Raw genomic sequence first — 23,632 nt, forward strand, 5'->3', positions numbered from 1 at the left:
ACAGAGGGCAGGGATGGATGGGATACTGGGAAGGAATTCCTTCCTAAGGTGGTGAGACCCTGGCACAGGTTGCCCAGAGCAGCTGTGGCTGCCCCTGGTTCCCTGGAGTGCCCAAGGCCAGGGTGAATATTGGGGCTTGGAGCAGCCTGGGATAGTGGAAGGCGTCCCTCCCATGGCAGGGGTGGAATGAGATGGTTTTTGAGGTGTCTTCCAACCCAAACTAGTGTGGGATTCTATGATGTAGTTGAATTCCCTTTTCAGTGTCTCCTTACAGGGAACTCTGAACAACTCCTTTATATTTGTTTTCTTCTTTAATTTATGTAACTTTCTAAATTCTAATTTCTAAGTTTCCAATTTCTAACCTTTAGAAACTGAAATTTCAAACCTGGCCAGAAGGAACCAGTCTGGGGGGCTGGAGGGAAGTGGCAGAGACTGACACAGGAGCCCTGTCCTGTTCCTCCCGTTCCTCAAGGGTCTCAGTGCATCCCTTGATACTTCCAGGCATTAATTTCTCATTCTTGCCTTAAGCCTCTTTGGGGAGGTTCTTTTCAGAGCCTGTACTCTGACCTCAGTCCTATCTTCTCCCTGGGGCTGCTGTTGCTCTCTGGACCGTGCTGGGTGGTGCCAGTGCTGGGGCACTGGTGGCACAGGTGGCACCGGATGGAGGCAGCCAGGTCAGTGTGGGGTGAGGAACCAGGTCCCCGTGTGGGCTCTCCCAGAGCCTGCACACAACAGGGAGGGCTCCCCAAAGCTCTGGGGGAGCAGGTGGGGTGTCCAGGGTGTGTCCATGGGCTGTAGTCCAGCCTGTGCCTGGGGTAAAGGGCTTCAGCACCTCTGATTGTGTGCAGTTGTTTGTGATTTAAAAGAGATAAATCATGGAACTGTGGAATTGCTTGGGTTGGGAGAGACCTTAAAGCTTATCTCCTTCCATGCAGGGACATTTTCCACCAGTGCAGGCTGCTCCAAGCCCCATCCAACCTGGCCATGGACACTCCCAGGGACAGAGGAGCCACACCTGTGCCAGGGCCTCCCCACCCTCACAGGGAAAAATTCCTCCCCAATATCAAATCTAAATCTCTTCTCCTGCTGCCTCCAAGGCCTTTGCTTGGAAGGTTGAAGCGAGATGATGTGGCTGGGGATCTGCAGCCCCACTGGCTCTTAGGAGAGGTGACAGAGGGACAAATGTCTCCTGCAGAGGCTCCCTGGGGTGCTCCCAGGTGTTTCTCTCCCCAAGCAGGTATCGCTGCCATGTGTTCCTTTCACACAGGTGCGTTTTCCAGAGGACCTTTGGCTCGCCCCCTGTGCCAGGCCCCAGCCCTGGGATGCAGCCCGTGGCCCTGCAGAGCCTGTCCGAGCTGGAGAGGGCCAGTCTGCAGGAGCTGGCGCTGTTCCGGCTGCAGGAGAGGCTGCCCGTGGGGCACCTCAGTCTGGACAGAGGTACAGGGGGACAGGAGGGGACAGGAGGGGACAGGGGACCCCTTCCTGCCAAGGGGGGCTGAGGCTGAGCCGTTCATGCTGCTCACCCTGCACCACAGCCCGGGATGATGGTTATGGAATTTGTGACACATTTTGGTCCATTTGATTTCTCATTCCTCCTTTATTTCCTCTGAGCCCCGAAGGCCCAATCAGTCTGGAGGGGTTTGCGTGTCCGCAGCAGTGTGAGAACGTGACCCTCCCAAACCCAAACCAGATGGGACAACTTGGCGAGGTCTCCACTGGGATTGTCTGAGTGCCCTTGGGGTGGGACGGGATTTGCTGTTTGGATCCATGGCCAGCACTAAGTCCTGATGCTGGAAAGGGGCTTTTGGGAGCGTGGATAATGCACTGGCACGTTAAAGGGTGGATAAATTTAGGAGCTCCACAGGAACTGAGCACAGAGGCCCTGTCAGGGTTCCCAGGACTGCCTGTGTCCCCCACCAGCAATCCCAGTGAGTTGTGGTTTTCAGACTCCTTCCCTAATTCACTTCTTATCCACTTGATGTGCCTCCTGTGCCCTGGGCTGTTTTTGGCATCCCAGCAGGGCAGGGGATGCCACCAGCTCACCAGGGCTGGGGCTGGTGGTGCAGAGGGAGCCTGGGGGTCTCCAGCCCCCCTTCCATCCCACCACCTCAGGGCAGGATGGAGACCCCAGGTCCCTGGAATCCTCTCCCATGGATGGAGCATCTCCCAGTGCCCAGCCTCACACTGAGCACCAACTGCTTGATGTGACACCCAAGTCTGGTTTCCCATCTTAATATCCCAAAGATTTCATGCCATGAGTCCAGCACAGCTCCCCTCTCCTTCCCAGAAGTCCCAGTTGCTCCAAGGCTCCAGCCCTGGAGGACTTTGACCACAAACATCCTGATTCCTTTTCTATTTTGTTTTATTTTGAACTGTTGTGATCCAGCTTGCAGTGACACCCTGCAGCAGCAGCTCCTCTAGGGACCGGTGCAGTGCCAAAAAAAACCCCAAACCCCAATATTTCCTTCCTTGTTGGTCAGTGTGCTGCTGGATAATTTATGTTGGCTTCTGGGCTCACGTTCCTCATTCCAGCTGTCAGAGCTTTCCTCTAAGTCTTACAAAAGAACCCAAACAAGTAGATATAAGCTGTTCCTAGGAAGAGAATTCCTCAGGAATGAAGAGTATGAGCCAGAATAGGGTGATGTGTCCTGGAAGGATTTAGGGTGGGCAGTGAGTGAATTCTCAGTTCGCTGCTGCTGGATGTGTGAGGTGGGAGTCCTCCAGAGCAGGATGGGATTTGTGATGGTGTTTTGTACAACTTTTTATGTCTGTGCTCTGTAAAACATTCCCAAAAGCCTTTCTGGGCCTTGCTGCTCGTGTAGAGCCACGGGGTCCCTCCACTCCTTCACCTGCAGCCCATCTCCAGGATTGTTCTCCAGGCAGTGATGTCCATCTCCAGGGCTGGTCCCTGTGCTGCCCACTGTATCCCAGGGGTCTCCTGGATCCCCTCAGGGCTGTGGCTGTCACTGCAGTGTCCCCTGGCTGGAGGCTGCAGAGGGACAGGAGCCTATGCTGAGTCTTCCCCTTCTCTTCTCCTCCTAGATGGCTCCAAAGGCATTAAATCCATCCGGCAGAAGCTGGAGAGCTTCTCAAAGGAGAGGAAAGGTGAGCAGCATCACTTTTACCTGGGCTTTGGTCCCTGCTCTCAGGGGGAATGGGTGATTTTTGTTGGGGTGGGGTGGGAGGTGCCCAAATCCAGCAGGATGCTTCATCACAGGTTGTTCTTCTGTTCTTGGAATGGATGGAGCCTGGAAGGCACGGAAAGATGTGTGGAATATGTGCAATGTGAAATGCCTTTTCAAGGTGAACACCTATAAATGTGTCTACCTGCACATTTTGCCCCAGTCTTGCTGCCCCCAGTTCTATCTTAGCTTTCCTTGAAGGACCTCAGTGACAGCCCTGGGGTACACAGAATCCTAGAGCAGAGCCAGGTGGGAATGAGGTTCTCCAGACCAGTACAAAGCCCATGCAAGGAAACTACTCACATTAATGCCTCACATTTTACTTAGAATATTTAGTAGAATGTTTAAACATATCAATCATTGTACAACATGCTGGTAGCAACTTAACAGCTGTTTGATCTGTGTTTATGGTTTCAGTCCTAAAAGCTCCCAGAGAGGGAGTGATAACATAGAAGCTTCATCCGCAGCTGGAAACTGCTTCTGAATGCATAATAGTAAATCCTTTAACTCAGATTTTGAAACGTTACAGCAATTAGATTTGACCAGATCTTTAAGGTGTTTATAAACATTTCTAGGCAAATTGGACATCTTGTGTCCTAACGTCTTCCCTGAGGCTTACCTGATGTTGAATAACAGGCAAGTCCTTGTTGGATCTTTGTCCTGATTGAGGCAGCAATGAGGGTAGAAATCCAACTTCTCTCTTCTTGCAAGAGTTAGGATCCTGGGATTTGCATTTCTCTCAACAACACTTTACAAAAATGACCTCGAGGCTTTCTGACAGGTCAGACAGTTTAACCAGATTATCTGTGTCCTCACACGGGCACCAATTTGTTGGACAATACTCTTCTTTTTCTTAAAACGCATCTGAGAGGTGTTTTAAAAACTTTTATTCGATTTTTAATCTCATGAGAAGAGTGAAACAATATAGATGTTGTAATGCACACCATCACAATCACAACTATTTCCTAATTACAATACACTATAAGCATTTCTTGGCCTATCAGCTTTTTGCTAAGCTATGCTGTAGATGCCTTAAAGCCAATCCTCTAAAAGCACCCCTCGTGGATCCTAATATAATGCGTTTTTCATAGTTTTATTTCTCTAAAGTATATAGTCTTATTTGTAAGGTCATTTTTTGAGACTTTTTGTCTAGCTCAATTTTTCTCTCAACAATTTTTGTCTTATTCTATGATATTTCTTAGTCAGCATTTCTTCTCTCAAAGTTTGCATATGGATGTATACTGTGTGGGCCTTCTGTTAGGCCCTGAGAACTCTCTACAAATCCATTTCTCACAGTTAGAATTTGGAAAGGATCTTTTTGTGATTTACGAACTTGTTGCTTCATAGATGCCAATGGCATCTTTATGGGGCTATAGCCAGTTTAAGGAAGGAAACTCCAGGAAATGCTGGGACAGGCTCCAGCAAGCCCATTGATGGGGAGCAAGCCCTTGTGTCTCCTCCCTGTCCCCCCAGCACCCCGTTTCCCATGCTGTGCCCTCCCCCTTGGCACTTTGGCACCAGGGTCCCACCACACCTTTCCTGCTCTCCAGGAGGAGCAGCTCCTTGGGAACGCACCACGCTCTCCAGGCGCTCCTGGGGGCAGGAAACGTGGGGTTCATCCGTGCATCTCCCTCACTGCCGTGCCTGTCCCTTCCTCCCGTGTCTCCCCCAGACTGTTCTCCCCACACCTTCGGGGTCCCGCTCCCCCAGGTCATTGCCAACGACCGCGCCTGCCGCCAGCTGCAGGAGGCCGTGGGCAGGAGCCGGCGGCTGTGCCTGGAGGTGGAGGCCACGGTGACCAGGTTCCGGGCTCAGAGGCAGAGGAGGTTGGGAATGGGCACCAGCTGTATCCGGGCTCCCGACGGGGGCTTCCCAGAGGAGCCGCTTTCCCCATCTCTTCTGGACAAGAGCTCCTGGAGCCAGCGGAGGGTATGGTCCCCAAAATGGGCTGGGCTGGTGCTGTGGGATGGGGGGGTCTGAATTGGGCAATAAATGGGATTTTCCAGGAGCTTTTCTGACTGACTGAGTTGGTTGTGTCCCAGGCTGGGCCTGTCCCAGTCTGTCCTCAGGGAAATGGTGATGTCCCCAGTCCCCTCAGAGATGGACTGGGAGGACCTTCACTAGCGCAGCTCTTATGGAGCTGAGGTTACCAGGGGGACATTTAAGGGTCCAGAGCACAGGGATTGGGAATTAGGAATTCTTCCCCATGAGGATGGGGAGCTCCTGGCTCAGGGTGCCCAGAGAAGCTGTGGCTGCCCTGGGTCCCTGGAAGTGTCCAAATCCAGGGTGGATACTGGGGCTTGGAGCAACCTGGGATAGTGGAAGGTGTCCCTGCCCATGGCAGGGGTGGCACTGGATGCTGCTCTTTCCCAGAAACCCATGAGGTCACGGCAGTGATGGATCTGTGGGGTCATTCCTGCACCTACAAACACCCTCTGCTCCATCACAGGGGGCCATGTCCGTGGATTCCATCACGGATCTGAGTGACAACGCGTCCGAGCTGCTGGAGGCCCTGCAGCTCTCCCACCCCCACGAGCTGGGCCCTCGCAGGAGCCGGGGCAAGAAGAGGCCCCTGAGCCTGAACCCCATCACCTGGCAGGTGCCACGGATTGTGGACAGGTGCTGCACACACCTTGAGACACACGGTAAGGGCTGGAAAAGCTGCCTGTGTGTGGCCACCAGCACATCCTGGCCTGGCCACCCCCAAGGTGGGAGGAGGTGCCGGGTTTAATGGGCACTGTGGGATTCACCCAAAGGTTGGACTCGATGGTCTTAGAAGTCCTTCCCAACCTGAATGCTTCTGTGAGTCCTGGGGCAGGGCATCTTCCAGTAAGCCTCCTGTGGAGAGTCCTCAGGGTTGGATGCAGCACCAGAGGGAAATGTCACTGAGGAGGGAATGTCACTGTGTGTCAGTGACCATCTCCTGATGCCTCAACCTCTGCGGCACATCCAGCCCTCGCTCACAGTGACTGTAGGGATGAGATCTCCCTTCACATGGGCAACCCAAGGAAATCTCATGGCTCCACAGCCTTTCCTTTTCCTCACTGCCTGGAGAAGGGGAAGCCATGCAGGAGAAGCCCAACCATGGTGCTGAGGTGCTCCCAGGAGCAGCCAGGGTGGCAGGGAGCCGTGGGAATGCACTGCACTAACCTCTCTGTCCCCCAGGGCTCCAAACTGTTGGCATCTTCCGTGTCGGGAGCTCCAAGAAAAGAGTCCAGCAGGTAAAGGGGGACATTGACTGCATCCTCTGGCTGTGCCTTGTCAGGGATAGAGGCTCGTGTGGATGGGATGGATAGAGCTGACACTGGTGTGGAGAGGTCTGAAACAGACTAAAACTGACTGATTTTCATCCTTCCCATTTCTTCCATCTCCAAGCTGAGGGAGGAGTTTGACCGAGGGCTGGATGTTTTCTTGGATGAACATCAAAGTGTTCATGATGTGGCTGCCCTGCTCAAAGAATTTCTCCGGGATATGCCCGATTCCCTGATTCCCAGAGAGCTCTATGGAGCCTTCCTCAGCACAGCCAGTGAGTACCTTTGGAGCAGAGCCTGCAGAGCCACAGGAGGGTTTGTGTCGGGGGCACCTCTCACTTGGTCAGGTTGCTCCAAGTCCTGTCCAGCCTGACTTTGGACACTGCCAGGAATGGATCCTTCGTCACCACCCTTCTTTTCCAAAGCCTCTGCACAGCGATGGGATGGGTGTTGTGCTCCCTGGCACTGCCACAGTGGGTTTGGTGGGGGTTTTGTTTGATTTCTTTTGAATTGGACTATAAAAATCCCTCTGGTCCAGGATAGTCTGTGGGGCTGCGCAGTATCCAACGTCACCACAGCCCTTGCTGGGTTCTCCATCCCATGGGATGAAGGGTGGGACAGCGGCCTGGCTCCCACCAGAGCTCATTCCCAAGCATGCAGGGGAGGGCTAGAAGTGCCTGGTGGGCTGGGACCCTCACTAACAGCTGCTCCCCCAGCCCTGGAGGGGCCAGCCCAGCTGGACACCCTGCAGCTGCTGCTGTTCCTGCTGCCCCCGTGCCACAGCGACACCCTGCTCCGGCTCCTGCGCTTCCTGGCACGGGTGGCCCGGCACGCCGAGAGCTCCTGGGACCCCGAGGGCCACGAGGTAAGGCTGCTCCAGAGGGGGAAAGGGGCTCGGGCTGCTGTGGCTGGCACTGAGCACAGCTGCTGCAAGCCTGGGTGAAGGCTTTGGGAAAAAAACAAATCCTTCACGGAATCCCAGGATCATTGTGGTTGGAAAAGGTGGGAAGGTGAGACTGATAGCAAAAGGGTTTTAACATCGTTAAAAGGAAAATTAAGCTTAGTAGGCCCCGAAAAGAAAATAAACACCCTAAGTACAGCAAGACTGCGTACCTTGCTAGAACTGCACCTGTGTAGCTAGTACACGATAAATGATATAATTGTTAGATGTGATGATTGTTTCGTAATTAAATATAATTACTGTTTAATCATAAGAATAATCATGAGAAACTGTGGTCAGGGGCCTAAAAAAATGACGAGAAACTCATGTCAATGTATACAAGAGAACAATATGAGTTTAATAATTCATATGTAAGTTATATAACGGTAGAATATAAAATACGGTCAGCCCAAAAGCCGTGTCAGAGTCAGATTTGGGTCTGTACCCCTCATTCCCAGAGCTCTCAATAAAAGCACCTGCATATAATCATATCCTGTGATTATGTGTGTTCCTGAACGCTGACAAGACAGGTGGGAATGGGAGGAGTGTGTGCTCCAGCACCTCAAGCCCTTTGTGCTGGCCCTGCCACCAGCTCAGAGAGGACCAAACTGCACCCAGACCAACATCTCGCCCTCACCTCACCTCCTGTCCCTGCCCTGGGGTGGGTGAGGATATCCTGGGACATCCCATGCCACTGCATCCACAGTCCACAGGTTCCTTTTGTGCTTCCTTGTAGATCCCTGGGAATAAAATGACAGTGTCAAACCTGGCTACAGTCTTTGGTCCCAACATCCTGCAGAAGGAGAAGCCTGGAGAGAAAGATGCCAGTGCCCTGAACTTTGAGGACAGCGCTGCCATAATCCTGGTGCTCCAGAGGCTGATTGAGCACCACCACTCCCTGTTCATGGTACGTGGGGCTCCTCAGGCCAGCCCCTCCTTCCCTCTGAACTCTTCCAAGAGCAGCAGGGGAACGATTTTGTCCCTGTCAGAGATGCACACCTCGGTCTGTGCCTGTCCTCTGGGAAGGCTCTGGCTCCTTCCTCTCTCCACCCTCCCATAGTGCACTTGCAGGCAGCAGTAAAAGTCCCCTCAGGCCTATTGGAATGTGGCATTTCAGATCCCCAAAAAGCCTTATAGCAATTTTTGGGGTCTGCAGGGAGCCAAAGGACTGGGGATAGTGTGGGGAAAGCAGGGGCTGAGATCCTGCAGAGCCTGGGAGGTGTGTGGGGTGTGACACCAACATGCTGGGTCTGTGACCACATCCTGGGGTCCTTCCTTGGCTGCCTCTGCTCAGCCTCCTGCCGAGAGGGACCCCCTGAGTGGTGTGGCCGTGTCTCCCCAGGTGTCTCCAGAGATGCAGTGTGACATCCTGAGGAGGCTGTTCCAGACAGACCCCGATGTCATCGAGTACCTGCTGCGCAGGAAGTTCCCAAGGGGCTCCTCAGGGCACAGGGACAGGTGACAGCACACCCTGCTCATCTTCCTCCAGACTGCTCTTTCCTACAGCCTCTGGTCACGAGCTCCCCAGCAAAAGCCCTTCACACTCCGTCCTTCCCATCCCCGGAGCTCCCTGCTGTCCCTGTTTGCTCCTCAGCCTGTGCCAGCTCTCTCCAGAGCTTTGGTATCCACAGGGCTCCTGTCCAGCCCTTCCCCTGCTCCTCCCTCTCAGTGTCACACGCTGATTCCTGCTCCACCACCAGCCCTCTCCAAACCTCCTCCATCCTTGGTGTCCACGTTTCCCTGCAGTCTTTGCCTGCCCCGTGTGTCTGTGTGGGGCTGTCCATACATCCACATTTTGGGTGCAAGATGGGACAGTCCTACTGAGGCTCAGAACTGGAGCTCATTCCCTTCCCTAAGGTTAAAGGTGGTGGGGCTGAAAGGACCTCGTGTCCCATGAGCTGGGTCCACCATGGCACATATTGCAGGAGGGGGTTTGCTCCCTGGGGTTGGAGGTAGGGCATGGTTGAAAACAGGGGATCCTCAAGAGCCTTCAGGAGACCTGGTGACTCTTCAGTAAACATGAACTGTCCTGTGGGAAGGGTTTTCCTGGACCACAGGCCACTTCCATACCAGTTTGGATGGGGCTTGGAGCAACCTAGTCCAATGGAAGGTATCCCTGCCCATGGACTAGATGCTCTTCAAAGTTCCTTCCAACCCAAACCTAGGATTCTGTGATCCATACTACAGCTTCTTGTTTGTCTTCACATTCCTTTTGGTACTGTCTGGGGGTGGCAATCTTTGGGATCACTGCTTGAGCCCATTTGGGGAGTGCAGTGAGCAGAAGAAGCATTTGCAAACAGCATCTCTCTCTTTTTTGCTTCCTTAGGAGCCCAGAGCGTGAGGGTCGCGGGGAGGACCTCGCTCCGTCCGCACGGCCCGGCTGGACACACAGCCTGGAGCGAGGCTCGGTCTCCTCGGAGCTGTACAGCAACGTCTCCTTCCTCAACCTGCATGTTGGCATCTAGCAAGCCCTGGCCAGGCTCTCTGGACAAAACCAGGCAGCTTTTCCCAGCAAAACCCAGCCCCTGCCTCCCTCTGGGGGCAGCCCCTGTGCCCTGGGGGCAGAGCTGTACTCGGGGGTCACCGGCCAGGCTGGCACCTCCCTGCAGGTCCAAGCACTGCCATGTCCTCAGCACGGCCCTCCCCTGCCACCTCCTTCTCACAGCACCTCGGGGAATGGATTTAATCATCCCTAAACCTGCGGGCACTCCTGGGAGGACAGGCTGAGGAAGCTGGGACTGCTCAGCCTGGAGAAGAGACGGCTCAGAGGGAGCTTATCCATCTATCCAAATGCTTTTGTAAGGGCCTGGAGGGACAGGACAAGGGGAATGGCTTCCCACTGCTAAAGGGCACAGCTAGATGGGATATTCAGAGAAATTCTTCCCTGTGAGGGTGGTGAGGCCTGGCACAGGCAGGGACACCTTCCACTGCAGCAGGCTGCTCCAAGCCCATCCAGCCTGGCCTTCTGGCCTTGAATGTTTCCAGGGATGGGGCAGCCACAGCAGAGCACTTCTGGGGATAAAATGGTACTTCTGCAAACAGTATTCCATAGTCCACCACCTGCACCCAGTCCTGGCCTGAAGGCACCCAGACCTTCTCAGGTGCCCTGCTCAGGGATGAGCTCTTATTTTGCAAAGGTCCCTTCCCTGCAGATCAGAGCAGTTGGGATGGGTGGGGAAGTATTTCCTGGGGGAGCCTGTGCTGTGAGATAGCCGGTGAGACCCCCTGGGAGCTGATAAGCTCCAAAGAGCAGCAGAGCTGTTGTGTCTGGAGGAGCAGATAAATCCAGAGGCCACCGGAACACTCGAGTGTCAGCTGTGAAACCAACATTGTGTCCAGCCACTGCTCTGGGTGCTATTGTACCTGCTGCAAGAGCAGCCTCCAGCCTTTCAAATTCTTTCCTAGGGTGGTAAAACACTGGCACAGGTTGTCCAGAGCAGCTGTGGCTGCCCTGGATCTCTGGAAGTCTCCAAGGCCAGGCTGGATGTGGCTTGGAGCAGTGAAAGGTGTCCCTGTCCATGGCAGGGGCTGGAGTGGGATGGACTTTAAGGCCCCTTTTAACCCAAACCATTCTGTGATCCATGATTCTAGGATGGAACAGGGATGCTGACACAGGAGGCAGCTCTTTTCTGGAAAAGTCCTGTTGGATTTCTCTTTCCCAGCACCATAACGGGGCAGGGGGAGCTCACTGGGAAGCTCCAGCTTTCTCTGGCTACTCCAGAACCATCGAAGTCGCCGTAGGGGTTTATCCCTGGCAGTGTTGATGGGATATTGCTGGAAATTCCGCTTGAGGGCAGCCTGGCCACAGCCTCTGCTCTGCCTCCCGTGGGAGCAGCCCTGGAGCACACGGGGCTGGCTCGGAGCTGCTCTATTCCAGCCTCACCAAATAAACCTTCTCCCCAGTCAGCTGCAAATGTCATTCATGGAGCCTTGGCCTGGCTCTGGACCTGCTCTGGAAGGGCTGGCTGGCTTTTGTCACGCTCCAGGTTCTGTTTCCATGGGCTCTTTGCCTCTTCAAGCCTTGGGAGTCACCTCAGGAACAATAGGGGAGGTTCTGTCCTGATCTTTGCTGATCTCCAGTGCTGGCACAGGAGGGGTTGCTGCTGTTGGGGGTGATTGTTTGAGGGGGGGTGGTGGCTTTAGGGGCAGTGGTGGCATTTGGGGGATGGTGAATGTTTGGGGGAGTTTGGGGGGGTGTGGTGGCTCTCAGGAGCTGGTCACTGTTTTGGGGGGCGGTTGCTGGTTTTTGGGGGCAGTTGCTGCTGTTGGGGTGGTTCTGGCTGGTTTTTAGCTCCAGCCCCACCAAAGCCCCCTTGAGCCCCTCCAACCATGGGGTTTCACAGGCAGAGCCAGGCCTAGGGCTTGTATGAGGTTACAACAGGGAGTATCTGCAGGAGTGGGACCGGCTGCTCGGATCCATGGGTGGGTTTAGAGCCAACAGCAAAGAAAGCAGAGCCCGAGCTCCTCTTTTTTTAAACCTCCCTCATGCTGCTGATCAGGATCCAGGGCAGGGCCAGACTCAGAGCTCTGGGCTTGACAGCTCTCTGGGAAACCTGTGGGAAGCTGAAAAGCCCTCCAAGAACACCCAGTCCAACCATTCCCCAGCACTGCCAAGGCCACCCCAACCCATGTCCCCAAGCACCACATCCACACGGCTTTAAATCCCAGCAGGATTTAAAGCACTCCATCCCTGCCCTGGGCCCTTTGCCAGGGCAGGACAGCCCTGTCCGTGGAGGAATTTTCCCTAATATCCAACCTGACCCTCCCCTGGCACAGCTTGACCCTCCCTGTCCTGTGTTCCCCGGGAGCTGAGCCTGACCCCCCTGTTCCACCTCCTGTCCGGGGTTGGTCAGGAGCGAGATGGGATGGGGAGAGTTAGAGGCTGTTTGTTTAGGGGTGTTTGAGGGGTTTGTTTGGGGGTGTTTGGGATGTTTTGGGGGTTTGTTGGGGTGTTTGTTAGGGGGTGTTTGGGGTGTTTTTAGGGGTTGTTTGGGGTGTTTGTTGGGGGTGTTTATTAGGGGGTTTGGGGTGATTGTTGGGGGTGTTTGGGGTTGTTAGAGGCTGTTTGGGGGGTTGGGGGTGTTTGGGGTGTGTGTTAGGGGGTGTTTTTTAGGGGTGTTTGTGGTGTTTGTTAGGGGTTTTTGTTAGAGGGTGTTTGGGGTGTTTGTTAGAGGGTGTTTGTTAGGGGGTGTTTGGGGTATGTGTTTGGAGTGTGTGTTAGGGGGTGTTTAGGGTGTTGGTTTGTTAGGGGGTGTATGTTAGAGGCTGTTGGGGGTGTTAGGGGATGTGTGTTAGGGGGTGTTTTCTAGGGGTGTTTGTGGTGTTTGTTAGGGGTTTTTGCAGTGTTCGTTAGGGGTTTTTGTTAGAGGGTGTTTGGGGTGTTGGTTTGTTAGGGGGTGTATGTTAGGGGCTGTTGGGGGTGTTTGGGGTGTGTGTTAGGGGGTGTTTTTTAGGGGGTGTGTGTTAGGAGGTGTTTGTTAGGGGCTGTTTGGGGGGTGGCCCGGGACTCCCCCGGTCCCGCGCGGCCGTTGGGGCGGAGCCTCCCGCGGACCCCGCCCAGCCCCGGTGCGGGGCCAAAAGCAGCGGGAGCGGAGCGGGAGGCGCCGGGACCGGAGCGCGGGGAGCCGAGCAGCCGGTGAGTACCGAGCCGAACCGGGGGATGCCGCCTCCCGGAACCCGCCAGGGGTCCGCTCCTGTGTCCCCCGCATCCTCCGGGCATCCCCCGGGGCGGGATGCAGCCGGGGCTCCCGGGAATCCCCCGGGGCGGGATGCAGCCGGGGCTCCCGGGCATCCCCCGGGGCGGGATGCAGCCGGGGGTCCCGGGCATCCCCCGGGGCGGGATGCAGCCGGGGGTCCCGGGAATCCCCCGGGGCGGGATGCAGCCGGGGCTCCCGGGCATCCCCCGGGGCGGGATGCAGCCGGGGCTCCCGGGCATCCCCCGGGGCGGGATGCAGCCGGGCTCCCGGGCATCCCCCGGGGCGGGATGCAGCCGGGGCTCCCGGGCTGCCCCGGCCGGGGTTTGTGCCCTGCTCTGTTCCTCCGTGTGCCGCCAGGCTGTTGGAGCAGCCCTGCTGCCCCTGGCTCCCTGGCAGTGCCCAAGGCCAGGCTGGATGGGGCTTGGAGCAGCCTGGGGTGGTGGAAGGCGTCCCTGCCATGGCAGGGGTGGAATGGGATGGGCTTTAAGGTCCCTTCCTAATCAAACCCTTCTGGGTTTCTGTCAAGCCTGTGTAGGACCAGCTCTTACTGGGCTGGCCCCAGCCCAGCTGTGGGATGAGCTGGAGGGAAGGCTGAGCTGCCCGAGGAGCTGGGTGTGCTCGGACCAGACAGGACCTGGAGCCTGGCTCTGCCCCTCCCCAGCCCGGGCTGCTCCCAAGAGGCTCTTGCTGGCCCTGCCTGCCAGGTGGGTAGCCCAACATCACCACGTTTCCCCCAGCGATGGCTGAGGAGCTCAGTGAGCTGCTGAGGGAGTTCGACGAGGTCATGGAGGACTTCGCCCGGGGCCCTGCGAGTCAGTACCAGCAGCACCTGGAGGAGCTGAAGAGGAAAGCGGGACAGAGGGTCTATGACAGTGGCATCGATGAGCTGGAGAGTGAGTCTGGGGTTGGGCGTGAGGAGCCCTGGGGAGGATGGTGTCTGCCTGGGTGGGAGCTCTGTGGTTCCTCCATGGAACACATCTTCCTGCTGATGCTGCCTGGCTCTGCCCTGCTGGGCTGGGTGAGAGGATGACCACTGGATACTGGCCCAGGAGCTGCCAACATCTGCCAGGGCTCCTTGTGCCAGGCAGGCTGCTGCAGCACTGTGAGAGGCTGGGGATAACCCGGGTCTCTGTAACAACCCTGTCCTTGTAACTGTGTCCAGACAACCTCTGGTGCTCTTTGACCTGAGAAAGAAACTCAGTTCCATTTCTCCAAGCATTCCTGGAAGCAGGAGAGGAGCAGATGGGGTCTCCAAAAATGTGCCACCCTGTGCCATGGGTGTGATCGGGCCGTGTTCCTGCAAAGTGTTCATCAGGTGCCTGTGCCCAGGCCAGGGACTGATGCTCTGTCTCTGCAGGTGCCAGCACATCCCCAGGAAGCAGCCTCAACTCCAGTGAGGAGCACCTCAACAGCTCAGCTGACATTTATCCCACCAAAGGTGAGCCTGGCCCCACCCAAAGGGGTTTGCAGGGTTTCCTTCTCTGCGCTCAGCTGGGCTTGGCAATGGCAGCCAGCCCTGGAGAGGGGGGTGCCAATGGGGCCCTGGGGAGTGGGAGTGAGCCCCTGTGTCCTGGCAGGAGCCTGGAAGAGGCAGAAGTGGGATTGACATTTTCCCAGCTGAGGCTGGACTGGCTGGGACAGACACAGCTGGAGCAGCTGTGCAGGAACAAGGGGTTGGGGTCTCTCTCTCTTCCCAGTGAGAGGGGGAATGGGAAGACCTGACCCTGTTTTTCCCCACTAGCAAAGCTCGGAGACACGCAGGAGCTGGAGGAGTTCATCGCAGACCTGGATAAAGCCTTGGAGGGTACATGTCCAGCCTTGATCCCTGCCCTTCCCAGGGGAGGGGACACCTGGGCTGGGCTCCCTCGCTGCCCCTGACTCGGCACAGCCTGGCCAGCACCTCCTCTGCCTGGGGGTCCCGCTGCAGGGGGCTTGCAACTTGATTATGGCTGCAGTGGTGGAGCCCTTCCGTTCTTCCTTTGGGGAGGGGTCATGGATGTCATCTCCCTCTTCCAGCTCTTTCAGCTTGGGAAGAAATTCCATGGCTTAAGTGTCTTCCTCCCCCTGCTGCCTCAGTTTCCTCAGATGAGGTGCAGTGCAGGTGCCTGGGGGAGGGGACTGGGGACATGAAGGCCAGGTTAGTCCTGGCAGTGAAGCCCAACAGCAGCAGAGCTGCTGATGTTTTTGGGAACATGCACAGAGGCCTGTGGCCCTCTGCCTGCAGCCTCCCTCCAGCTGCTGCTCAGAGGCTGCACTTTACTTGGTGGGGAAGGTGAGCAGCAGCAAAAAAAGGATCTTCCCTTGTGGTGTATCCTGACCTAGCCCATCAGGAGGGAGGAGAGTGGGTCTGTGTGGTGGCAGGGAGGGCAGTCCCAGCCCGTTGGTCATGCTCTCCTCCTCCAGATGTTTCCCTTCTGGTAAGAGCCTGGGGGTGTCCCTGTGAGAGGGGGGGTGATGCTGTGCTGGGCATCTCTGGCATCTGTACCCAGCAGCTTTGGAGAATTTGGCTGCTCCCCAATGGCTGCTTTGCTGGGGAAACAGAGGCAGAAGCCACTTCCTCCCACAGGGGCCCTGCGTGACAGGCTGGAGGCAGAGAGAACCTGGTTAAAGAAACATTTCCTCCCATGCAGACTGTGTAAGGCACAGCTCTGGTATCTGTTCCCATCCCTGGTGTCCAAATTGAGGTGGCTGGTGGGAAGTGTTCCTTTGCAGGCCCAGCCATGCTGGGAAGGAGGGAGGGGACCAGAGCTGACCCCCTGCCCCAGATTTCTGCTCTAACCCTGCAGACTGTCACCATCTTCTGTGTCATCCTGCAGAGATGTGAGCTGTGCCGTGGAGTCTGGAGAGGAGCAGCCCCAGCCCTGAGTCTCCCTGATGCTGCCTCTGCTTCTGCACCCCTGGCTGGGGTGGGGACGGCTCCGGGGACAGGGATGGGCATGGGGACGGATCCGGCCGTGGGACAATGGTGGCAAGGCCCTGCCAGCGCCAGGAGAGGACAGCCCTGGGTGTCTTGGCCCTGCCCTGGACAAGGTCTGGTGGCTCTGGGGTTTGGGGGGGAGCTGGGCTGCTGCTGAAGCCCCCAGAGTAATTTTGGGGAAGATCAGCTTGCAGGACGTTAGCGTGACCCCCGTGTCCCCACCAGGCTGGGAAGCCTGGTTCCTTGGTGGCATCTGTCACTGCTGACCTTTGCTTTGCATGGGGAGCCCCAAATCGGGCCCCTCTCTGCCCCCCCCACCAAGTGCCTCTGCCCCAGCTGCTGCTGTAAATACTGTAAAAATATATTTTGTGCTGTACAGAGGGGACATGGATCTGTGAACAGGATTTTAAACCTCTGCCTCTCTGTGTCCATCTTTTTGCCATTGGCAAGAGTGGGAGCAGGGATGCCTGGGGCTGCCAGCTGGTGGGACTGGCACTGGAAAAGGGGGAAACCTCAGGGAAGCAAGTTCAGCAGCATGTGCCTCCTGAAGAGGAATGTCAGGAATCTCTTGTCCTGCCTCCCCCTTGGTGCTTGGACACTGGGGTGGCAGAGGATGCAGAGTCCAGGCCTGCTCAGGGAGATGGACCACTGCCTGTCACCCTTCTGGGATGTAGGGTCCTGCTTCCAAAGGGAGATGCTCTGGTGCCACTTCCCCTGGCTATTGCCCCTCAGCAGCCCAGGAACAAGGCCCAGGGATGTGGGTTTGCAGCCCTCTGCCAAGCTGAGCTTTGAGTGAGGTTTGGCTGTGGATGATGGGTCCCCCCAGGATTCCCCTCCTGTGTTTCCCCTGGAGTTTCCCGTCCCCGGGAGGTGCCACCCTGAGCACTGGGATGACAGAAGAGGAACCTGTGGTTCTGCTCATCCCCCTCCCTCCCTGTCATCTCCACCGGAGCAGGGTCACGTGTGGCTCTGCTGTGGCTTGTCTGAGCAGGAAATGGGCAGTTTCGGTTTCTGCCCTCATCCCTGGTCCCTGGTGCTGAGCAGGAGGATGTTGGACACCCCCTCTGCCAGCCCCAGCACTCAGTGCTGCTGGGGAGGCTCTGAGCACACAGATCCCAGCCTGGTAGTGCAGGTCCAGCAGGAGGGTGGCAGGGATGGCAGGGGGACACTCTGGGCTGTTGCTGTCCCCGTGCTGTGTGCTGTGACCACTGATGTCTGTCCCAAATGGACCCCGAGAGGCAGCCAGGAGATGAGAGTGAGTGTGTGCCGGGGTGGTGACACTCAGAAATGTCTGTGACACTCAGGGATCTGCCTGTGACCCTCTGTGAGAACACACAGCCCCCATCACTGGGGCCAGGGTGGTGTGGGGACTGTCCCACCGTGCTGATGGCAGCAACCCCCGTGTCACTGAGGGCGTTTTTCCCCTCTGAGTCACTGCACTCAGCGTTTTGCCCTCGCTGTCTTGCTCTGACTCTGGTGTTTGTTCTGTTCTGTCCTGGCCCTGGGCAGCAGCAGCTCCTCCCCAGCCTGTGCAGGAAGGAGCTTTAAACCCACCCCAGCCAGCACCGTCCTGATGGGTGACAGTGACACTCGGGCTGTCACTGTCCCCAGTGACATTCGCCCCCTTCCACCCCCACAGCAGTGGCAAATGTTGCCAAGCTAGAAAAATAAATATTTTCCAGCCCCAGATCTGCTGAGGCTGATAACCCCACAGCCACAGCACAGCTCTGGTGATGCTCCAGGGGTTTGTTTGTTGTGGGGGTTGCCAGGAGAAGGTTGGGGTGTCACCCCGGGCTCCTCCAGCCCCTCGGGGTGTGTGGGTGGGTGGCACCCACCCCATGGCTGAGCTGTCCCAGCCTCTCCTGCCCCAGTGACACAGACGTCAGCATCCACTCGGGTTGGGGCTGGGGGCTCAGGGGGTGTCACTGTGACTGCCTGTGCTGGCAGCAGATCATCCTAAACCTCCGTGCTGGGCTTCCCAGGGTAATGGTGGAGCCCCCACCCCTGGGAATACTCAAAAAACATGGGGATGTGGCATTTGGGGACATGGATTAATGGTGGTTTTGGCTGTGCTGGGGGAACAGTTGGACTCGATGGTCTTGGAGGGCTTTTCCCACTTAAATGATCCCATGATTCTGTGGCTTCTGCATATTGCTGAAACAGCTCCCTTTGGGCATGGGGGCTCTTCTGTGGGGACAGGGGGTGGATTCTTTTTCCTGGGAACCCCAGCAAGAGCTTGGGGACACACCACAGGGGCCCTGAGATTGAGGTTGTGACATCCACTGTCCCATGGAGGGACAGTTGTCCAAGGGCTGTTGTGCAGCCTGGGAGGAACCCTGACCTTGCTCCCACACTCACGGGGCTATAAGGCTGAGGGGCTGGGGGGTCCATGAGCTGGAGGCTCTGGTGTGTAGGAATGTCTGTGGGTCAGAGGGTCTGTGGCCCTGCACGTGCCCTGGAGGTGCTGCAAAATCCATCAGAGCGAACACGCACGTCCTGCCATACAGGCAGTTCCTCCCCAGGGTCCTGCTCCCCACAGCAGGAAAAGCATCCAACGCAGCCCTGGCCAGGCTGGAGTGGGGCTGTGCCGCTGCACGGGGCCACCAGCGAGGCTGTCACTGCTCCCTGCTGCATCCCCGAGGGCCCCTGGCTGTTTTCTCAGAAGTGTGGCAGCGGGAAGTGGGTAACGTGAGCGAGGCGGCTGCAGGAGCGTGCAGCTGCTCCCCCAAGCCAGCCCGGCTCCCCCAAGCCCGGCTCCCCCAAGCCCGGCTCACATAAGCCCGGCTCCCCCAAGCCCAGCTCCCCCAAGCCCAGTTCCCCCAAGCCCAGCTCCCCCAAGCCCGGCTCTCCCAAGCCCGGCTCACATAAGCCCGGCTCCCCCAAGCCCGGCTCCCCCAAGCCCAGTTCCCCCAAGCCCGGCTCCCCCAAGCCTGGCTCCCCCAAGCCTGGCTCCCCCAAGCCCGGCTCCCCCAAGCCTGGCTCCCCCAAGCCTGGCTCCCCCAAGCCCGGCTCCCCCAAGCCTGGCTCCCCCAAGCCCGGCTCCCCCAAGCCCGGCTCACATAAGCCCAGCTCCCCCAAGCCTGGCTCCCCCAAGCCCGGCTCCCCCAAGCCTGGCTCCCCCAAGCCTGGCTCTCCCAAGCCTGGCTCCCACAAGCCTGGCTCCCACAAGCCCAGCTCCCAGCCACAGCCCACAGGGGTGTTTGCTGGCGGAGCAGGCGCTGGCTCCCACACATTTCCTCCCCTGGTCCCCAGGCAGCCCCTTTTCCAGGCTGGGGGATGCAGCTCTGGCTTGGAGCAGACCTCCTGCCTTCCTGGGGACCCAGATGGACCTGCTGAGACATGGGGGTGACAGCTTCTTGGAGATGGCCCCGTGTCATGTCTTTCCTGTTCTGCATGGAGGGCACCACTGTAGGGAGCCCCCCTGGGCAGGGGTTGCCTGTACCTCCCTGCTCTCCCCCCTCTCGTTTCCCCAGGAAAAAGGGATGGAGGGATGCATCCCTCAAGGCAGGACCACCATGTCCATACCAGGGGCTGATGGAGCTGGGAAAGTTCTCACCCTGCCGAGGTGTGATGTTCCTCAGTGAAATTGCTCCCACCTGGATCTCCCCAGCCACTGAGGGGGCAGAAAGAGGAGGAGAAGGAGTTCCCCTAAAAGAATCTGTTGTCACTCTGCAATTTGGAGAGGAACCTCAGCTCTCTGGGGAGGGGAAGTCCTCAGCTGCCCAGACCGTCTGGCTGTGATTGTGAAAGAGGCTGTAGCTATTTTGGAAGACAACCTAACCTCAGGGATGTCACAGGCTTTCTGTCCTGTAAAGCCCCCTCACATATTTTTCTGGGATCCCAGAATGGTTTGGGTTAAAAGGGACCTTAAAGCCCATCTTGTTCCACCCCCTGCCATGGGCAGGGACACCTTCCACTGTCCCAGGCTGCTCCAAGCCACATCCAACCTGTCCTTGGACATGTGCAGGGATCCAGGGGCAGCCACAGCTGCTCTGGGCACCCTGTGCCAGGGCCTGCCCATCCTCACAGCCAAGAATTTCTTCCCAGTATCCCATCCATCCCTGCCCTCTGGCAGTGGGAAGCCATTCCCTGTGTCCTCTCCCTCCTTGTTCTTGTCCTAAGTCCCTCTCCAGCTCTCCTGGAGCCCCTTTGGGCTCTGGAAGGGGCTCTGAGTTCTCCCTGGAACTTCTTTTACCCCAAGTGAGTAGTCCCAGCTATCCCAGCCTGGCTCCAGAGCAGAGGGGCTCCAGCCTTTGGAGCATGGAGGGATTTTTGGATTTTTCCACATTTACAGGACAGGGAGAATTTGGATCCTTTTGGGTTTGCCAGGGCTTGCTGCTGCACCCCAGAGCTGGGAGGATCCTCCGCAGTGCTGGGATTTCACCGACTCCTGGTGTCCCTGGGGAGCCTCTGGGTGACCCAGGGGACAGCAGAGCTGCCCCTCCCAGGGGTGCCAGCCCCCACGGATGGAAGGAGAAGCCTCCCCCGAGTCCCCGGTGAGGTTCAGAGCGTGGCGGGCGCTGTGATCTGGGCTCGGTGTTGCTTCCTCCGGCCTGTTCCCCGCTCAGCCTCTGACCTCATCCAAAGAGACAATGGCAGTGACAGTGGCCAGCACGGTATCCTGTCCCCTGGTGTCCCCCCGGTCCGGTCACTTCCCGGGATTGTTCTGCTCCCCTGGCCGGGGCTGGCCGCGCTGTCCCCCGGGAGCGGCCAGGGATGAGCCGCACGTGCCGGTGGCCGCTGGAGCTTTGCTGGGCTGGGGCACGGGATGGAGCAAGGAGAAGCCATGCTGCCCCTGACCTCCCTCCTGCCACCCCCTGCCCCGTCAGGAGCTGTCCTGATGCCACCAGCCCTGCTGCCATCCCTCGGTGTGACGGTGCCGAGCCTGAGCTGGGTCAGGGCGAGCTCAGGGAGCAGCAGGGTCGTGGCAGAACCGGGCCAGGCTCCCTGCTGGCTGAGTGGCATTAACCTCACAGCTGAACCCGTTAATCCAATTCCAGGAGAATCCAGCCCTGTGCCACCACTCCCTGCCTCCAAGCTTCCATTCAGGCAAGGGCTGAGCCTGCAAATACCCTCCTCACCATAATCCCCCATTTCCGTGCCCAGAGGCCAGCAGCTTGCTCCAGCTTTGGACGTGGAATATCTGCTTGTTCCCATACAATTCTTTGTGTTTTGGGAGCACAGTGCCCAGCCATGCTCCTTCCTCGCTGTGTCCCACCTGTCCCTCCCGTGTCCTGCCTGTCCAACTGCTGTGGGGAATGTTTAGATTGTAAAGTTCAGCTTGTGAAGCTGAATACTTCAGATTGTAGTTTTCAGCTTTTCCCATTTGGCTGTGATAGTTACTTTTTTTTTTTTTTTTGTAGAATCCAAGATTAGTTTGGGCTGGGAGGGAACTTTAACATCCTATTCCACCCCCTGTCATGTCAGGAACATCTTCCACTGTCCCAGGTTGCTCCAAACCCTGTTCAACCTGGCCTTTGCCACTTCTAGGGATCCAGGGGCAGCCACAGCTGCTCTGGGCACCTTGTGCCAGGGCCTGCCCACCCTCAGAGGGAAGGATTTCTTGCCAATATCCCGTCTACCCCTGCCCTCTGTCTGTTTGAAGCCATTATTCCTGGCTCTCTGCTGGCTCCAGCTGCATTCCAGCTGTCAGCCCTGCATGGCCAGTGCTGGGTGGGCATTGCTGGCAGCCCCTCTGTGCAGAGCCAGGGGGATGAAGCATCCTGCTGCTCACTCCTGCAGCCGTGCCTGCTCTGGAGCATCCCCCCCTTCCCTCCTCCTCCCTGCCTGCCCTCGGTGTGCTCAGCTCAGACGCAGTTCTGGGTCCCCTGATTCTCTGGGACAGAGCTCTGGCCTGGCATTGCAGTAGGGGTTGCAGCAGGAGCTGGTTGTGTCCTCCCTGAGGGTTGCCAGGGGAGCACCTCTCCCCTGGGCGCCCTCTCCAAGTGGGGTGCTGGATCCAGGGTGACCCAGAGCAATCAGGGATGGTTCCTGGAGCACCCAGCGCTTTGGGCCGGGTTCTGCTGGGATCAGGTGGGTGGGAGATGAGGATCTGCCATAGGACTAGAGGCAGTGGGTTAATCCTGGAATGATGCCGAGGGCCTGTGCAGGGAGCTGGGGGGACACTGGATGCTCCCAGCTCCCCCTGGCCACGTGTTTCCAGCTTCTGCTATTTCAGGGTTTCCTGTTTCCCTCCACAAAGTGCCTTCCCGGCTGGCTGGGACCAGCCTGGGGCTGTCCCTGCCTTGCTGGCATGGGGCTGGGCTCCACATCCAGCCAGGGGGATTTGTTCTTCCTTCTGGTGGTGCTCCTGAGCGTGGAAAACAATGGGCAGGAAATGGGGATGGGGTCCGTGTTCCTCCCCCCGGAGCAGCTCACCCCGACTGAGGGAGCTGGGGGGGCTCAGCCCGCAGAAAAGGAGGCTCAGGACAGACCTTTCCTCTCCCTGCACTTTCCTGGAGGGAGGGTGCAGCCGGGTGGGCATTGCCTCTGCCAGGTAACAAAAGGAGACTCCTCAGATTGTGCCAGGGGAGGTTTAGGTTGGATATGGAGAGAATTCCTTCGTGGGAAGAGCTGTCCAGCCCTGGCACAGCTGCCCAGGGCAGTGGTGGAGTGCCTGTCCCCGCAGGGGTTAAACCCTTTGGATGTGACAGATAGGGACATGGGTTAGTGGTGGCCCCGGGTTCCAACCCCCCAAAATTCCATGGATCTGTGATCACTCCAGGGCTTCGTGCTCCTCTGGGTGGTCTCCCAGCAGGAACCGGCCCGGTTTGCGGAGCCGGGGGAGAAACCCGGAGGGATAACGGGAGCTCCGGGATGCTCGGCACTGGCTCTGCTCCTGCCCGGGCCTCTGCCGCCCTCTGGTGAGCCCAGCTCGGCCACGGGGACACTGGGGACACGGGGACACGGGGACACTGGGGACACGGGGACACTGGGGACACGGGAACACTGGGGACACGGGGACACAGGGAACATCAGCAGCACTGGGGACACTGGGGACACTGGGGACACAGGGACACTGGGGACACGGGAACACTGGGGACACTGGGGACACTGGGGACACGGGGACACGGGGACACTGGGAACACTGGGGACACTGGGACACTGGGGACACGGGGACACGGGGGACACTGGGGACACTGGGGTGGCGCTGGGACATAGGGACACTGGGGACTCTGGGGACACTGGGGCGGTGCTGGGACACAGGGACACTGGGGCGACACTGGGGACAGAGAGTGGGCTCTGCTGGGGGGACAAGGAGGGGAGATCACTTCTGGGGGTCTCTTCTAGGGAAGCCAGGGAGGGATCAGAGATGGGGGGTCAGGGATGGGTCAGTGGAGGTCAGTGATGGGGGTCAGTAATGGGGGGTCAGCGATGGGTCAGTGCTGGGGGATCAGCAGCAATGTAGGGGTCAGTGAGGGGCAGTCTCTGCTGGCGGACTGAGGGTGGGGCTCAACAGTGACAGGGGTCCGAGGTTGGGTGCGAGCGATGGGAGGGAGCAGGCAGGTCCCGGTGCCGGTATCCCCGCCGTGCCGAACGAGCCGCTGCCGCTTTAAGAGCGCGGTGCCCTCACCCAAGATGGCGCCGGCGCGGTCCGCCCGTGCTTCGAATGCGCATGCGGAGGGCGTGTCTGCGACAGACCACGC

At 57.8% G+C, this 23,632-nt stretch overlaps 2 protein-coding genes across 3 annotated transcripts; both read left to right on the forward strand.

The window, feature by feature from the left end:
* Positions 1-1,291: 1,291 nt before the first annotated feature.
* ARHGAP36 (Rho GTPase activating protein 36) lies at positions 1,292-8,433 on the forward strand. The gene is made up of 9 exons (XM_077786622.1): positions 1,292-1,437; positions 1,921-1,928; positions 3,043-3,105; positions 4,893-5,111; positions 5,632-5,827; positions 6,348-6,403; positions 6,558-6,708; positions 7,150-7,298; positions 8,110-8,433. Exons 1-9 carry the CDS (start codon positions 1,323-1,325, stop codon positions 8,431-8,433), a joined length of 1,281 nt encoding a protein of 426 aa, XP_077642748.1. The 5' UTR covers positions 1,292-1,322.
* A 4,516-nt stretch (positions 8,434-12,949) lies between these two features.
* On the forward strand, positions 12,950-16,403 carry LOC110477974 (regulator of cell cycle RGCC). 2 transcript variants are annotated; one of them, XM_021544245.3, is made up of 5 exons: positions 12,950-13,008; positions 13,807-13,962; positions 14,427-14,507; positions 14,811-14,873; positions 15,886-16,403. In XM_021544245.3, the coding sequence occupies exons 2-5, from the start codon at positions 13,809-13,811 to the stop codon at positions 15,891-15,893; spliced, it is 306 nt and encodes a 101-aa protein (XP_021399920.2). In that variant the 5' UTR covers positions 12,950-13,008; positions 13,807-13,808; the 3' UTR covers positions 15,894-16,403. The 2 variants fall into 2 exon arrangements, with proteins under 2 accessions (XP_021399920.2, XP_031360621.2); XM_031504761.2 differs by having other exon boundaries at positions 12,967-13,008; positions 13,774-13,962.
* Positions 16,404-23,632: the final 7,229 nt, after the last annotated feature.

The sequence above is a fragment of the Lonchura striata genome, chromosome 14 (genome assembly GCF_046129695.1).
Source record: "Lonchura striata isolate bLonStr1 chromosome 14, bLonStr1.mat, whole genome shotgun sequence".
NCBI lineage: Eukaryota > Metazoa > Chordata > Aves > Passeriformes > Estrildidae > Lonchura > Lonchura striata.

What these genes read in the sequence shown, in the direction of transcription:
- LOC110477974 (XM_021544245.3), top strand. Translation starts at nt 13,809, where the DNA reads ATGGCTGAGGAGCTCAGTGAGCTGCTGAGGGAGTTCGACGAGGTCATG. An exon ending in TGGCATCGATGAGCTGGAGA is followed by an intron (nt 13,963 to 14,426) that starts GTGAGTCTGGGG and finishes CTGTCTCTGCAG; the next exon opens with GTGCCAGCACATCCCCAGGA. An exon ending in TGACATTTATCCCACCAAAG is followed by an intron (nt 14,508 to 14,810) that starts GTGAGCCTGGCC and finishes TTTCCCCACTAG; the next exon opens with CAAAGCTCGGAGACACGCAG.
- ARHGAP36 (XM_077786622.1), top strand. Translation starts at nt 1,323, where the DNA reads ATGCAGCCCGTGGCCCTGCAGAGCCTGTCCGAGCTGGAGAGGGCCAGT. An exon ending in GCTCCTGGAGCCAGCGGAGG is followed by an intron (nt 5,112 to 5,631) that starts GTATGGTCCCCA and finishes GCTCCATCACAG; the next exon opens with GGGGCCATGTCCGTGGATTC. An exon ending in CCAAGAAAAGAGTCCAGCAG is followed by an intron (nt 6,404 to 6,557) that starts GTAAAGGGGGAC and finishes TCCATCTCCAAG; the next exon opens with CTGAGGGAGGAGTTTGACCG.